This window comes from Engraulis encrasicolus, chromosome 4, assembly GCF_034702125.1.
Source record: "Engraulis encrasicolus isolate BLACKSEA-1 chromosome 4, IST_EnEncr_1.0, whole genome shotgun sequence".
Lineage (NCBI taxonomy): Eukaryota > Metazoa > Chordata > Actinopteri > Clupeiformes > Engraulidae > Engraulis > Engraulis encrasicolus.
In genome coordinates, this window is record NC_085860.1 from 7,443,629 (window position 1) to 7,458,628 (window position 15,000).

At 45.3% G+C, this 15,000-nt stretch overlaps 1 protein-coding gene across 1 annotated transcript in view; it reads left to right on the top strand.

Moving 5' to 3' along the window:
* Nucleotides 1–15,000, top strand: part of b4galnt4a (beta-1,4-N-acetyl-galactosaminyl transferase 4a) — a 260,391-nt gene that overhangs the window by 175,024 nt on the left and 70,367 nt on the right. Inside the window, exon 7 of the mRNA XM_063196347.1 lies at nucleotides 4,979–5,046. Coding sequence (XP_063052417.1) covers nucleotides 4,979–5,046 — 68 coding nt within the window. The remainder of the gene's footprint in view (nucleotides 1–4,978; nucleotides 5,047–15,000) is intronic.

Consider the following 15,000-nt stretch of genomic DNA (forward strand, 5'->3'; position numbering starts at 1 on the left):
ATGTCTGCCTATTGACCCATAGTTTTCCATGTCAGTGTCTGTGTCAGATGCCATTGATTCTGTTTCCACCTTTCCTTTAAGCTCTGTTTTTGACAGCAGGCATTTTTCAACCTTCTGTCTGTTTGTTAGTATGTCTGTCTGGTCTCTATGTCGCTCTGTGTGTGACAGTCTGTCCGCTTATGTTTGAGTGCTCCTGTGCTTCTGTCAGCTGTAAACTCTCATTAAGCTGATGCCTGCTGTTTGCCAACTCTGTGTGTGTGTGTGTATGTGTTTGCGTTTGTGTGTATGCGTGGGTGTGTGTGTGCGTGCATGTGTGTTGCTATTTGGCAACTTTGTGTGTGTGCGTGTGTGTGTGTGCGCGCGTGTGTGTGTGTGCGCTTTTTCGCTGTGTGTGTGTGTGTGTGCGTGCGTGTGTGTGTGTGTGTGCGTGTGTGTGTGTGCGCGCGTGTGTGTGTGTGTGTGCGCTTTTTCGCTGTGTGTGTGTGTGCGTGCGTGTGTACGTGCGTCCGTGCATGCATATGGGTTCACGCAGGCAGCTAAAGTTGCGCACTGTGAAAGAGTGTCTTGAGTTTTCTTGCTGCTCTCTCAGTCACCACCCCCTCACTTGCTTATTTATGCAAGAAGGACACACAAAAAGAAATGCATACAAACAGATGGAAAGGTAGACAGGCAAACAAGACAAACAGGCAGACAGCCAGACAGACAGAATGGCAAATAGAAAGAAAGTGCTTCTAGTTTCATGCTCCCGCAATGCGAAAAGTCTTATTTCACCAAAGGCATTTCAAGGACAAGTGGTACTTAGGATTTGTCTTTTGCTCCTTTCTTTTCCCTTTTTTACGAAATTAACACTTACAAAGTTTAAAGTTTCAATGTGTCAAACCCATTTCTGTGTCTAAATTCACAAAACAACCCAATGTTTCTCAAGAGCACTTGCATTGGATTTGTGGCTGTGGAGTTGAGCACTCTCGACCGTTACAGACTTGATTGACAGGCAGACAAACACACACAATACAACAACAAAAATATGGAAGAAAAATAAACAGAAAAACAGTCAACAGCTAAAAAGTTTCAGTCGAAAGAACGAAAGTGTACTGATCTCCCCAACAAAGGCAAAATGCAGTAACTACGCTAACAATGAAACTAAGAAAAATGGCTTGAATGTCTTGGTATTAGGTTTAATATTGTAGTGACTGCAAGTTTGACATAGTGATATCTTTAAAACGGGACACCTTTGGAAGATAATGCTTTGTCACAAGATAAAGGGGGTGTTATGAAGACCATTTTCATTCTAAACTGAATTCAAATTAAATATGTACTTACTTCACTTTGCCTTTTTTAGGGTAGTTTAGGTATGAGTGGCGGAAATAGAAGCCGTGCTGATAATGAATAGCTCTCTTCTGCTGTGCTGTTACCGGGAGAACAAGATCAAGCGACAGAGAATCGCTGAACTGTGCAGCAAGAGTGATATGTGCGATAAGAGATGACAGAGTATATCTTTTAAAAGTAGAATGCAAGCATTCCAGCATTCCCATTGGCTGTGGTGGCTGTCCAACTACAAACTGTCGCCCAAGTTGCCTGAATCGCTTTTGTTGCACATCTTGATACAAAGTCAATTACTTCTGTCGTTGGAATCGCTCATGTTGCGCCTGGTCTGTTCTTGGTTTATTCTTGTCGATGAAACCGTTTTCACATTAGCTTTGCACTTATCGATTTGCAGAAAGCAACCACATGCAGGAAATATTCATAGACATTTTAGTATGGGTAAATAGCACAATGTATGCAAACAGTTTCCTCACATATATTCACGGTACATTCACATATCCAGGTATATTCCCACACATTATTTGCTCTGACATTCGTACAGCTGCTCAGACTAAAGAGCAGGGGGATGGGACACACCCCAGACGTCACTGAACCAAAGCACCAACTCCAAGCGCCTTCGCCAAACAGCAGTGGCTTACTGACACAGCCTTGGCACCTCGACCTGTTCTTTTCCGCCCCCACAACCACTGCCAGTAGCATCACCACCACCGCTGCTGCAGCCTGTGGCCGTGCCCCTGGGCACAGTGGAGAGAGTGGGTAGAGGCCCATTATCCATGGATGGCTTAAGATGCCTGTCTGGGTCTGGGCCGAGGACTGGCACAGGCAGTCTGGGTGGACGGATGGCTGGATGTCTGGCCTCTGTGCTGCCCTTCTGCTGTAGTTGTTGTTGCTACTTTTAGAGTTATTTTTGACTCTGGTGCAATGTGCGGTGTGATGTACTGCTTTTTAGAAAGGGCTACCAACCGTGGCAGGCCGGCCAAGGTTTTCACGGTTTAGGGTTCATGCAACAGCTCTTCCATCACTCAGGGGTTTTGGCGTTTGCTTTTGCACTCATGTGGGTACACATGCTATGCACAGCACACTATGACATTACAAATGCATGCATATCTCTGCAGATAGACACACAGTACACTCATGTACACTCACTTTGTGTGTACAAATGTGCACACAAATAAACATGTGCAGTGCATTTTGTATTTACAAGTGAGAAGTCTTTGGTCAGAGAGAGAGAGAGAGAGAGAGAGAGAGAGAGAGAGAGAGAGAGAGAGAGAGAGAGAGAGAGAGAGAGAGAGAGAGAGCTAAACATGGGTGCTGATCTTTTGATGGTCAGTCTGTGTTTCTTTGGCCGAGGCAAAGGCCTGGATGAAAGGCCCTATTGAGAACTGGACTCCTGTCTGTTTATGGAACCAGAGGGCAGACCCATCAATTACCCTAACATGCTGTACACTCTCTCTCTCTCTCTCTCTCTCTCTCTCTCTCTCTCTCTCTCTCTCTCTCTCTCTCTCTCTTTCTCTCTCTCTCTCTCTCTCTCTCTCTCTCTCTCTCTCTCTCTCTCTCTCTCTCTGAGTTTTTTGTAACAGAAAGAGAGTGATAGAGTGTCTGTGTTTGTGTGTGTAAGTATATGTGCCTTTGAGTGCATGTGTGTGAGAGCAGAGCATGCTCGTGTGTGCGTCGGTCTGCTCTTCTAAGTAGATAAATATGGCAAATATAAACAATTAAAAGACTCCTCGCTGTGCCGCTCCTCCTTGTGCTTTCATTATGGATCTTGTGGCAGCAGGGGCTCTAATTAAAGCAGCGGTCGCCTCAGCCCGGCTAGAAAATCACTGCCTCGCCGTGCCACTGTGGAGCCGAGATGGCTGACTAGAAGAAACGAGATGCAGAGCAAAAAGCCTCTGCTAGAAGCAACCGTGTTGCAACACTATCTCACCATCTCACTCTTTCTTCTTGGTTCTGATTTGCTCTTTCTCTCTCTCTCTCTCTCTCTCTCTCTCTCTCTCTCTCTCTCTCTCTCTCTCTCTCTCTCTCTCTCTCTCTCTCTCTCTCTCTCTCTCTCTCTCACACACACCAACACACACACACACACACACACACACACACACACACACACACACACACACACACACACACACACACACACACACACACACACACAAACACACACGTTATCTTGTTTTTCTCCTCCCTGCTCATCTGGGTTTTTGTCTGGCTGTGTAAAACACTCCCAACCCCCCCGCCTCCAAGATGCTGGACCAGCTCTGAAGGGCCACCATTTATATTACCTCTGTCGAGGTTTTAGCGTTTGAGTTTTATTTATATATGTACAACATAATTTCCTACAACATAATTAATTGTACAGTGTAAAACCATCATTCATATAATGTTACAGTATTTTGATTTGGACCACAGTTTTTTTCAGCTGATTCTTGGACTTGGATTTGATTCTTGAACTTTTTAATTTGTTTTATTTATCTTTATGTCTCTTGGATTTGCAATAATGTAGCATGCGATCTACCTACACTCTTATTTTGAAAGGTGAAGATTGTGATATGGTTATGGCATTGGCCTTAAGCCAACAACCAGACGGTGCCAGGGTCGAGTCAACACATAGCTAGTTCACGTTTATGTGGAAGCTCTTGCAGTCTGGCCTGAAATAGCTGAAGACTGAAACATGGCCACGGGATGGTGAAGAAACATGTGCTGTCGCGCACCTGCCGAATTTCCTCCATGTCAAGATGGGCATGGTTGATGGGCACGTCTGGTATATTTTTAGGGTCAACAAACTCAACAGAAGGAAGATCAGTTAAGGAACGAGGTCATAGTAGAACAATATGTCCGCCCAAACAGAAACATGTTTTTTTTGCCAGGAATGCTTAATCCTTCAACCCAGAGGGTCTACTCTCCTTGTAAAAACACAAGTGTCTTCTCTTTTTTGAAAACTAAACTTACAGTATGTATGCATACACCGTGATAGGTGGCTTGTATTCAGAAGCTGCAACGCAGCTCCACACATTCCAAACGACCTGCTTTTACCTCCTCCAGACCTAATTGGACAGATAAAACAGGTCATCTGGAATATGTGGCACTGGGTTATAGCTTCTGAATTGGGTTTGCCCATCATTGCACATATTGCATACATGCAGTACATGCACTTGCCTGGCATGTTGACCCCAGTGAAAAAGTAGAGTGATTGTGAAAATCGTGTTGTTGGACAAGAAAAAACAATCAACTATTAATGAATTGCATAAAATCATATTAAGTTCATAAAGCATCTCTGATAGCCAACAGCTTGTGTCCTAATGGTATATGTTCTGCCCTGAGATACAAAGCCATCCTGGTTTGCACCTTTCAACTAGGTAGCACTCATTGCACTGCACATTCCAATGTGCAATAAATGTACACTATTGCATCAGCATTCGGGTGTTCAAATTCTTTTTGCTTGTTCCTTGGGAGCAATAGAGAGAATGTGTGCGTGCGTGCGTGCGTGCGTGCGTGCGTGCGTGCGTGCGTGCGTGCGTGCGTGCGTGCGTGCGTGCGTGCGTGCGTGCGTGCGTGCGTGTGTGCACTTTGTCCTATGTGCATGTGGGTGTGTGTTACCGCTTTCCTGGTTGTGTCCTGTGTGTGTGTCCTAACTGCTGTCTTGTCTTGTGTGTTCCAGCTGGGCACGGAGTGGACGGCACCAGGAGAGTTCAGCAAATTCAGATCGCAGTCCTCCAAGTCTGTCCAGTGAGTATCTGCTGTATCTCCACCACACACACACACACACACACACACACACACACACACACACACACGTGTGCACGCACACACACATACGTGTGCACGCACACACACACGTGTGCACGCACGCACGCACGCACGCACACACACACACACACACACACACACACACACACACACACACACACACACACACACACACACACACACACACACACACACACACACACACACACACAGTCGATGTGCTGAAAAGGAAGGGCAACCACACCTAGTAACCCCCCACACACACACACACACACACACACATACACACAGAGTCCCCGCCCTCCTTCACTTCTCTGCTCTGTATTCATGCTCTATAAAATGTCCGCGTTCTAAGACCTCCGTCGCGACCCTCCAGCATGCAGACTATGCAAATGTAGGTAGTGAGTGCTGCCTATGCTGGCTGGCTAGAGCACCTTCTGCAGGGTCCCCAGAGCTCCCGGCAGGAATGTTAATGTCAGTACTTACAGTGCACCGCATTGTCCTCCTCAACCTCCACCGTACAGACGTCTCCATTATTCACTGAGCCTTTTTCGAGACAGTTTGGTTGGTGATTAGTCAATCTGTTTAGAAGGAGCAGGATTCAGTACACGTTTCTGTAAAGCTTTGCACAAAAAAAGACCTGAAGTGTGCGGATTGGCTCCTTTTTTGCACAGAGACACTTTGGGTAAAATGGATGTGGAAGTTATTTGGCATTCCATGTCAACTCACACGATTCCCTAGAACAGGGGAGGGGAACCTTTTTAATTCGAGGGGTCACATCAAATTCATCCGAGGGCCGTAAAAGTCCTCTGAGGGCCGTATGAGGGCCGTACTACGAACACAAACCAGTTTTTCCCCCTGCACTATGGGCCTATATTGAATGCAGCCACCTTCAAAACAGTCCTCACCTTCTCTAGGTCCCCTGTATATAACTTAATTGTATTGCAAATATATTTTTTAAGATTCCCTGACAAAATGTTCCATATTTCATCTCCATAATATCAAAATTACATCGGGGGTCGGATAAAATGGCCTCCAGGGCCACAAACGACCCTTGAGACATAGGTTCCCCACCCCTGCCCTAGAATCGCCCCAGGTGACCCTGTGCCACGCCCATTTTTAGAGCCCAGGAATTGTATAGGCCTACATCATTTTTATGTGCAGTTCCTGGGCTCGACAGGTGGGCGTGGCACCCAAACTTTGGAGGGCGTCTTTTCCAAAACCGTTAAAGGTAGGATGCTAAAACTTGGAATTCCTTCAGTTGGCATCAGAAGGTACCTGTCAGTGAGAAATCAGGAAAATTGAAGAGGGTCACCAAGGAAGGGCATGTGAATTGACGCGGATCGAGTTAAAGTAGACCAGTGGAACATAATATACCTGTACGCTTTGGACTAAGGAAGGTTGCCATGGTGCAATGATCTGCTATGTCATGTAACATAGTGTAAAAAAATACATTGTGCATTATTTCCTCACACTTTGGGATTGTCCATAGCAGTATTGAAAGTCTTTTCTGACAGTTTATGTGTCGAGTTTACGGCGCAGAATCTTGTTTAGTATACTGATAAAGTGAAATCTTTAGCGCATTACATTGTTCACAGTATGGACAGGCAGGATCCACCGCTGCTGATGCAGACAAATTGCAGAGTTCCCCTCTGGTCCTCGTCTGGTTGTTAGATTTTCTTATTGTTCTTCTCCGTGGACATTTATTGAAAAAAAATACGACTGAAAAATAAGACTGTGCTCCTGGTTTTGCTTTTAATTATCTTTGTCTTTGTCCATCTCAGAACTATATTATTTTACAAACAGGAGCATATTTCAAGATAACTGATGAAAATCACGCTGAAGATGATTGAAACGGTGGCTTTTTTCAATAAAATGCACAGAAAAGCTTTTGAAGAAAGACTCTGTAAAGGATTCTAACTATCCATTCAAGTATGATTTTTTAACACTTGCTACCCGCTGAAATACCATGTCAGTATTCACATCTTAACAGCCCTGACCTGTCTGAGGTCTTGTTTTCGATGATGAATGCAAGATTGAAACGGTGTCTATTTATTAATAAAGTATAAAGAATAGCTTCTGAAAAGCAGTCTTTATGTGATTTATATTATTGTATTAAATACAGTATTTTTTATGAGTTGTTACCATGCCTTACATCTTCACAGTCCTCCAACGCTGTCTAGGGTATTGTCTCCCTGTGGTGTCTGCGGTGTGGTTGGTATTGCCCTGACTAAAGTGAGGAGTGAGTTGAAGTACTCTCCACTGTCGTCCACTGTAGATTAACAGAGTCCCATTCAATACCCTTCACACACAATGAGCGCCTATTACCATGGCAGTCAATACTCCTGAGCGATCTCATTCTCCTCTAATGATTTCTCATAATGGTACAGACACTCTCCACCATCCGTCTCTCTCTCTCTCTCTCTCTCTCTCTCTCTCTCTCTCTCTCTCTCTCTCTCTCTCTCTCTCTCTCTCTCTCTCTCTCTCTCTCTCTCTCTCTCTCTCTCTCTCTCTCTCTCTCTCTCACCATGGCCCCACGTGGGCAGTTACATCTTAACCTGATCTGACCTTATACTTCACCTGGGCAACGGATACTGTATGTAGACATTGTTAACACTTTCTTTCTGTACCATTTATTGGTTTTGTTTGTACGTGTAAGAGCGAAAGGGAGCGTGTTGGACTCTATGCTGCTTTAGTTTAAGCCTGTCATTTGCTGGAGATGAAGGATGGCATGCTTATATGAACTACTCCTTGTTTGTGGATGGATTGGAATTAAACACATCCAAAGGGTTGATTACCTTAAACTCAGTGGTTCTCAACCTCTTTTGAACGCCCCCTTGGCCTCATCACAAGCCTCCAAACGCCTCCTTGACCTGATGACAACGCCCGCCTTATTATTAAAAAATGAAATAGACTACTGCCAATGGCAACTAAGCACTGCCCCATCTCAGCTGTATCTTTCTCAACGCCCCCCTAGAGCTCCCCAACGCACCCTGGGGGGCTGTATCGCCCCCATTGAGAAATACCACTCTACATCAACTATGACCTCAGACTTAGCAAACAAAATCATGGGGAGAATGATAAACTGAGGACTTGTGCAACAACTGACTTTGGGAAAAAATGTGTACTTTTCATAATAATTGAGGAGTCCATGACAAAACATTGTCCAAAGTACCAAAGTAATCAAAACATGCCTACCCAATTCAAAGAAGTGTGCTCAAATCCGGTCTCCTAAGGGGGTGTGGTCCCCTCCTTCTTCTCTTTTTGTGATGTTTGATGGTGGCTTGCACAAGATGTGCGCTATCACCATCTACAGCGCTACGGGGACTCCATTTATTCTCAACCGTAAGACTTCAAAGCTCTCCCAACCGAAGTTCTCCTAAAGGGGCGTTCACCTGACATCACATGAATCCTGGAAAATTCTGAGCCTGAAGTATCTTACTCAAATCTACTCTCTTTGGTTGAGCCATCCTTCCTCTTCTCTTTCTGTGCATTTGGTGGTGGATTGTTTAAGATGTGCACTAGCACCATCTGCAGCGTTAAGGGAACTCCATTCATTGTCAACCTCCGTTGGTCTCCTAAAGCTGTGGTTCCCAACCTATGGGTCCGGACCCACCTTATGGGTCGCCAAAGATCCACAGGGGGTCGCGGAGCCCTCTTGATTTTAAGGGGTTTCATTTTAAATATATATAGCCCATGTTGAATAAAAGACAAAGCATTTAACTAATAAATGCATAGAAGCAACAAATTGTAAGTGCTACATTAAACATGTATTCTATATTTGACCAAAGACGAATTGAGGAATAAAATAACTAAAATTAGTTTTCGCAGGAAACAGAGGGCATCTTGTGACTCCGTCTCGTGCGGGCGCTCGCGTGGTTGGGTCACCAAAGCTTACAATAGTAAAACATGGGTCCCTTAAGAAAAAGGTTGGGAAACACTGTCCTAAAGGGACATTCACCTGACGTCAGGGGGATCCTGGAAAACTACAGGGTTTTAATCATCTTTACCATTTCCCCTGTCTTTGAGCATAGCCCGTGCAAGAAGGGTTTTAAATCACACATCAAACTAGCAAATGGCATACATCCATTTTTCCTTTCATATTGGAACCATGCCCATTCTTTCCGTGGAGCGCACAATTTTGAGTATCTCCTCCATTTTGTGCAGTTTCAGTGTCTAAATAGAATCCATTTAGCTCTCCTTGGTAAGGTTACAATTACTGCATTTTTTTATTCCAGCGAGAAAGTGAAATAAAATGTCCCTGACCTATTTGTCCCTGTAATCACATTTGTGTCCCGTGGTGCATGTGGGTTTTATACGCATGGGCGCCCCCCCGTTCTGCATGACATGGCCTTGAGTCTGTTAAATGGCTGTCAAAGCGCTAATTGCGGAAAGACCACCTGTAGTTTTTTGCCAAAACATTTCAAATGAGACAGACAATTGAAAGGAGTGAAAACAGGGATAGTGAAATTATACAGTTGTTTTGAGCATTCAGTGTCTACACATATCTTAACATATCTGTTGTGACTCAGCAGTTTCAACTGCAATCGCAAAAACTTCAAACTATAATAGCAAGTTTCCAGTGTTGGCTAAAAGTGGCATAATGTGTGTGTGTGTGTGTTTGACTGTATGTGTAGGTCTGTTAGTGAGCATTGCTATGAGAGAGGTATTTTGTAAATCCCTACCTTGCATTATGCATGAATCTCTATCTGCCTCGGTCATCTAAACGTAAAATGGTACTGATGTAGACCACTGGGAGCTAGTGTCTGCTCTTTCTCCCAAGGCCTCCCAGCCTGCCAGGCGCACGCATTCACGCACGAGAGAGAGAGAGAGAGAGAGAGAGAGAGAGAGAGAGAGAGAGAGAGAGAGAGAGAGAGAGAGAGAGAGAGAGAGAGAGAGAGAGAGAGAAGCAGACAGAGACAGATCATAATGAGACAGAGACAGAGACAGACAAAGGTGGGTGGGGGTGCTTATGGTAGTGGGGAGCAGTGCCCACCAAAGCAGTTAACCTGGCATCGCCCTCATCTAATACGCGGCAAGGAGAGGTCCCGGCCCGCCGCTGATGGGATTGCATCACCCCGCCTCATCACACTGTGCCCCGCAGATTGAACTGAACTGCCCTCCCCCCATCTATAAAAAGCAGGGTCAGGGAAATGATTGTCTGTGTGTGTGTGTGTGTGTGTGTGTGTGTGTGTGTGCGTGTGTGTGTGTGTGTGTGTGTGTGTATGTGCGTGCGTGCGTGCGTGCGTGCTTGCGTGCGTGCGTGCGTGCGTGTACGTGTGTGCGCGCGCGCGTGTGTGTGCATGCACGTATGTGTGTGTCTAATGTATAATATTGTCTGCATTTGTGTCAGTGTCTGTGATGTTCCAGTGTCTTTGTGATTGCCCGGTGATGTGTTGGTGTGCATGCCTCTCGGTGATTGCATGGCTGTGCTCATTGGCTAAGTACCGTATGTGTTATCGAGCAGGGCAGGGCTGATGGCGCTGTTGATACTGCTACCTGTCATTCACATATGCCCAGGTGGCAGCAGATGACCTGGGATGAGGTGTATTATAGTGAAGGCTTCTAATCTCAATGGGTTCCTCATATGAAGAGTCACCCCAGGCCAGGTACTATGAGTCACCTCAAGCTAACCCCTCTGCCCCTGGCCTGTATCTCTACCCACACTGACACTCTCCTCAGTGCCGTTAGCCTTAATATTTACTATCACTGCTGTGTGTGTCTGTAGAGTAGAGTAAAGTAGAGTAAAATGTATCGATCCCGAAGGAAATTCAGGTGTCTAGTAGCATACACGCATACAGTACAAATTAATTGACACATACTAACCATTCACCTATTACTGTAAGTGTGTGTGTGTGTGTGTGTGTGTGTGTGTGTGTGTGTGTGTGTGTGTGTGTGTGTGTGTGTGTGTGTGTGTGTGTGTGTGTGTGTGTGTGTGTGGGTGTGGTGTGTGTGTGTGTGTGTGTGTGTGTGTGTGTGTGTCTGTGTGTGTGTCTGTGTGTCTGTGTGTGTCTGTGAGTGTGTTTCTCTGTGTGTGTGTGGAAGGAGTGTGTGTGTGTGTGTGTGTGTGTGTGTGTGTGTGTGTGTGTGTGTGTGTGTGTGTGTGTTGTGTGTGTGTGTGTGTGTGTGTGTGTGTGTGTGTGTGTGTGTGTGTGTGTGTGTGTGTGAGAGAGAGAGAGAGAGAGAGAGAGTGGGTGTGTGTGTGTGTGTGTGTGTGTGTGTGTGTGTGTGTGTGTGTGTGTGTGTGTGTGTGTGTGTGTGTGTGTGTGTGTGTGTGTGTGTGTGTGTGTGAGAGAGAGAGAGAGTGGTGTGTGTGTGTGTGTGTGTGTGTGTGTGTGTGTGTGTGTGTGTGTGTGTGTGTGTGTGTGTGTGTGTGAGAGAGAGAGAGAGAGAGTGGTGTGTGTGTGTGTGTGTGTGTGTGTGTGTGTGTGTGTGTGTGTGTGTGTGTGTGTGTGTGTGTGTGTGTGTGTGTGTGTGTGTGTGTGTGTGTGTGTGTGTGTGTGTGTGTGTGTGTGTGTGTGTGAGAGAGAGAGAGAGAGTGGGTGTGTGTGTGTGTGTGTGTGTGTGTGTGTGTGTGTGTGTGTGTGTGTGTGTGTGTGTGTGTGTGTGTGTGTGTGTGTGTGTGTGTGTGTGTGTGTGTGTGTGTGTGTGGAAGGAGTGTGTGTGTGTGTGTGTGTGTGTGTGTGTGTGTGTGTGTGTGTGTGTGTGTGTGTGTGTGTGTGTGTGTGTGTGTGTGTGTGTGTGTGTGTGTGTGTGTGTGTGTGTGAGTGGAAGGAGTGTGTGTGTGTGTGTGTGTGTTTTGTGTGTGTGTTCTGTTCTACTCGTTGAGTGTAATTTGCTTAACAAACATTCCATTGCTCACATCACTGCCGTTTGCAATTTCCATCACTTGACTGCAGTCGGCAAACTTCATCTTATTCATTTTTTCTTTTTTCAAGTACGTTTGGGAGTGTCATTACTCTCATACCATGCCTGTTCACTCTTTTGCTCTCTTTCTTCGTTTCCTCATTCCTTCTCTCCAGCGTTGGTTCAATGGAAAGATGGGGTGAGTTTCTCAAAAGAGAAGTTGTTAGCCTGTTAGCAACTTCAGTAGTTGCCAATGGGAAAATGCATTGAAAACAACAAAGTAGCTAATGTAGTAAGCAACTTTGGTTTTGAGAAATTCACCCATGATTTGTTTAAAGGTGTAGGATGGTGGCCAGAGTAGGTATTACAACTATACTGCTCATTAAAACTGAGCTGCCTATTGCCAAGTTAGATCTTTTCATGAATATTTACTAAGTAATAAACTGATATTTACTTGTACTGAATGACCAAAGCTAGAAATGTCTATTTCTGGAAATTCAAAATGGCAGACATAGAGTAGCATGAAATGTGCAATTTCCCCAGTCATAATGAATACTTAGAATTTGGTAGCAGTTGTAAGTTTTTGTGAAAAAGCTAACAATTGTGAATGGGAAGCATGAATTCTGGGACTAAACTGCTCAAATTATTAAACAGTGCACCTTTAAATGGCTTGGAACTTTAAACTCACTCATGGGCACCATACAGTAATTCAAGTGCTGTGGAGGTCAGACAAAATCTAATCTAATGCTAAAATACTATTGATTGTTTTCACTGTCATCCACACCCACTACTGCAATACACAGTGAAGGACACAATACATGCAATTAGCACCTGCACACAGACAGCCTTACTGACACATACAGTGTACGTAGTACACCAGTACACACACACACCGTTACACACACATGCGGTCTCCATCTTTCTCTCCCCCCTCATTTATTCCTTTGTTTTCTTTTTACTTGTATCCCTCTGTTTTCATTCCTAGCCTCTGCTGCATCCCCTGCCTGCTATCACAGTATGAAGTCATTCTTCCCCATGCAAAAGCACAGCTTCAGCTCTGTACTATTACACACACACACGCACGCACGCACGCACGCACGCACGCACGCACGCACGCACGCACGCACGCACGCACGCACGCACGCACGCACGCACACACACACACACACACTCACACACACACACACACACACACACACACACACACACACGCACACACGCACACACACACACACACACACACACACACACACACACTCCAAAGCACGAGGCCATTCTTCATGATGTGAAAGAACAGCTCAGCTCGGGCTCCATGGTGCGGGTCCCCCATTCTACAGGACAATAATCCCACACACTTGTCGTCAAGTTTCAGCTCACGCAGCAGTGCGCTGTGCGCTGTGCGGTCCACATACCATCTAATCCCCCGCTTTTATTCTCCAATCCTGCCCATGCCGCGCTTCGCGGCCCATAATTCAAATCCCATGCATTTGTTGTCAAGACGTCTGCTCATGCGGTGGCCTATAATTGTAATCCTATGCATTTGTTGTCAGACCGAGTCCAAGTGAATTAGGAACCGCCTAGAAACGGCCCCTATGGATTTTAATGCTACAGTACAGAAGGACCTATATGCCGTAAATAGCATTTTTCTCGATCTCATCAGTCTGGTTGTTCTCCGCTGTGCCTTTGCCTGAGAAATGGAGCATCATTGACAATAATGATTGCTGTGTATAGGTCCAGTGGGCGCCTCTGGCCTGCCCACCCAAAATGAGAGGGTGGAGTACGCCAAGTGGGAAACGAGCAGATTTGGATGAATGGCAATGAATGGCTTGCCAGGCTGCGTCCTTCTAGTGACGCAACACCTTCAGCGTTGCTTCTAGTTAGGCCAGGAGCAATACAAATATCGTTTCTGAGCTCTGGAAAAATCGTGAATTCCTCCTACTTTGTCGCCAAGCAAACAGCCAGTAGCAAACCAAGAGAGGCGGGTCAACCATGCCGTCTGGGAAATGTTAATTGTTATGCTCTTGGTCAGACCAAGTCTAGAGGAGATTTGAAGATAATCGGGCTAGTGAATGACTGCTTTTGTTGATGAAAAGTGAATGCGGAGGTAAGCCCTTGCAGAACTTGCTGATATCTCCACACTGTTAACCCCTTTGGGATATACTGCATCTCTTATGAACCATAGCTGGAAATTCTATGACTTTTTTGGTTTTGGTCCTCAGTCACTTTGAGTTTGACACCCCTACCCCTGTCCAATACGCTCAGTATGGCAGCCAGGCTACATACAGAACTCTTTGCTCCTCTCCTCCACTCTTTTTTACCCTTGCACACATTAAAAAACCTTCTATGAACCATTGCAATCTTTGCTCAGCCAATGGGAAACAAAATACATCAGCTCACACTGACGGATCAGCCAATCTTCCTGAATTTTTTTCAAGTGCAAGTAGGAGGGGTTCTCATTTATGTAATCATCTTAATAAAGAACATAATATATTTATGATCTGTCAAAGTAACATAGAAATGCTAATTGCATCCTGACGAGAAATAACATCAATGTTCTCCAATCACCCCACTGTCATAGCAACTGTATGCTCAGAGGCTTTAATGTGTCATGAGACATTCACTTTCTGATTTTCCTATACACATTCTTTTTCACTATCCCTGTTTTCATCTCTGTCTTTTGTCAGTGTTAATGGTGTTGCACATGGTGTTGCTTTGTACTGTTGATAGTGAATTCTTGCTCAGTCACAAAACGCTCCAGCAGCATCAATGGCTACCTCCTGCAGCCATACTCCCACCACAGTGGATTAAAACACGCGCCTTGTCTAGTATAGAAGCACTGGCCATTCAAAGAGATCATACCGTGTCCATGTTTTATAGCTTCGCGGGAAGAGGATAGTATGTGTTTGGGGGCTACATCCCAGCAGGACAGATCCACCTGCTGTCTTCTACAGCACAAAGAAGAAAGAAAACAGAGATAGGGAGGGAGGTAGAGAGAGAGAGAGAGAGATACACAGAGAGATACACAGAGAGATACACAGAGAGATACACAGAGAGAAATGAGGAGCGAGACAGACAGAGAGGAAAGAA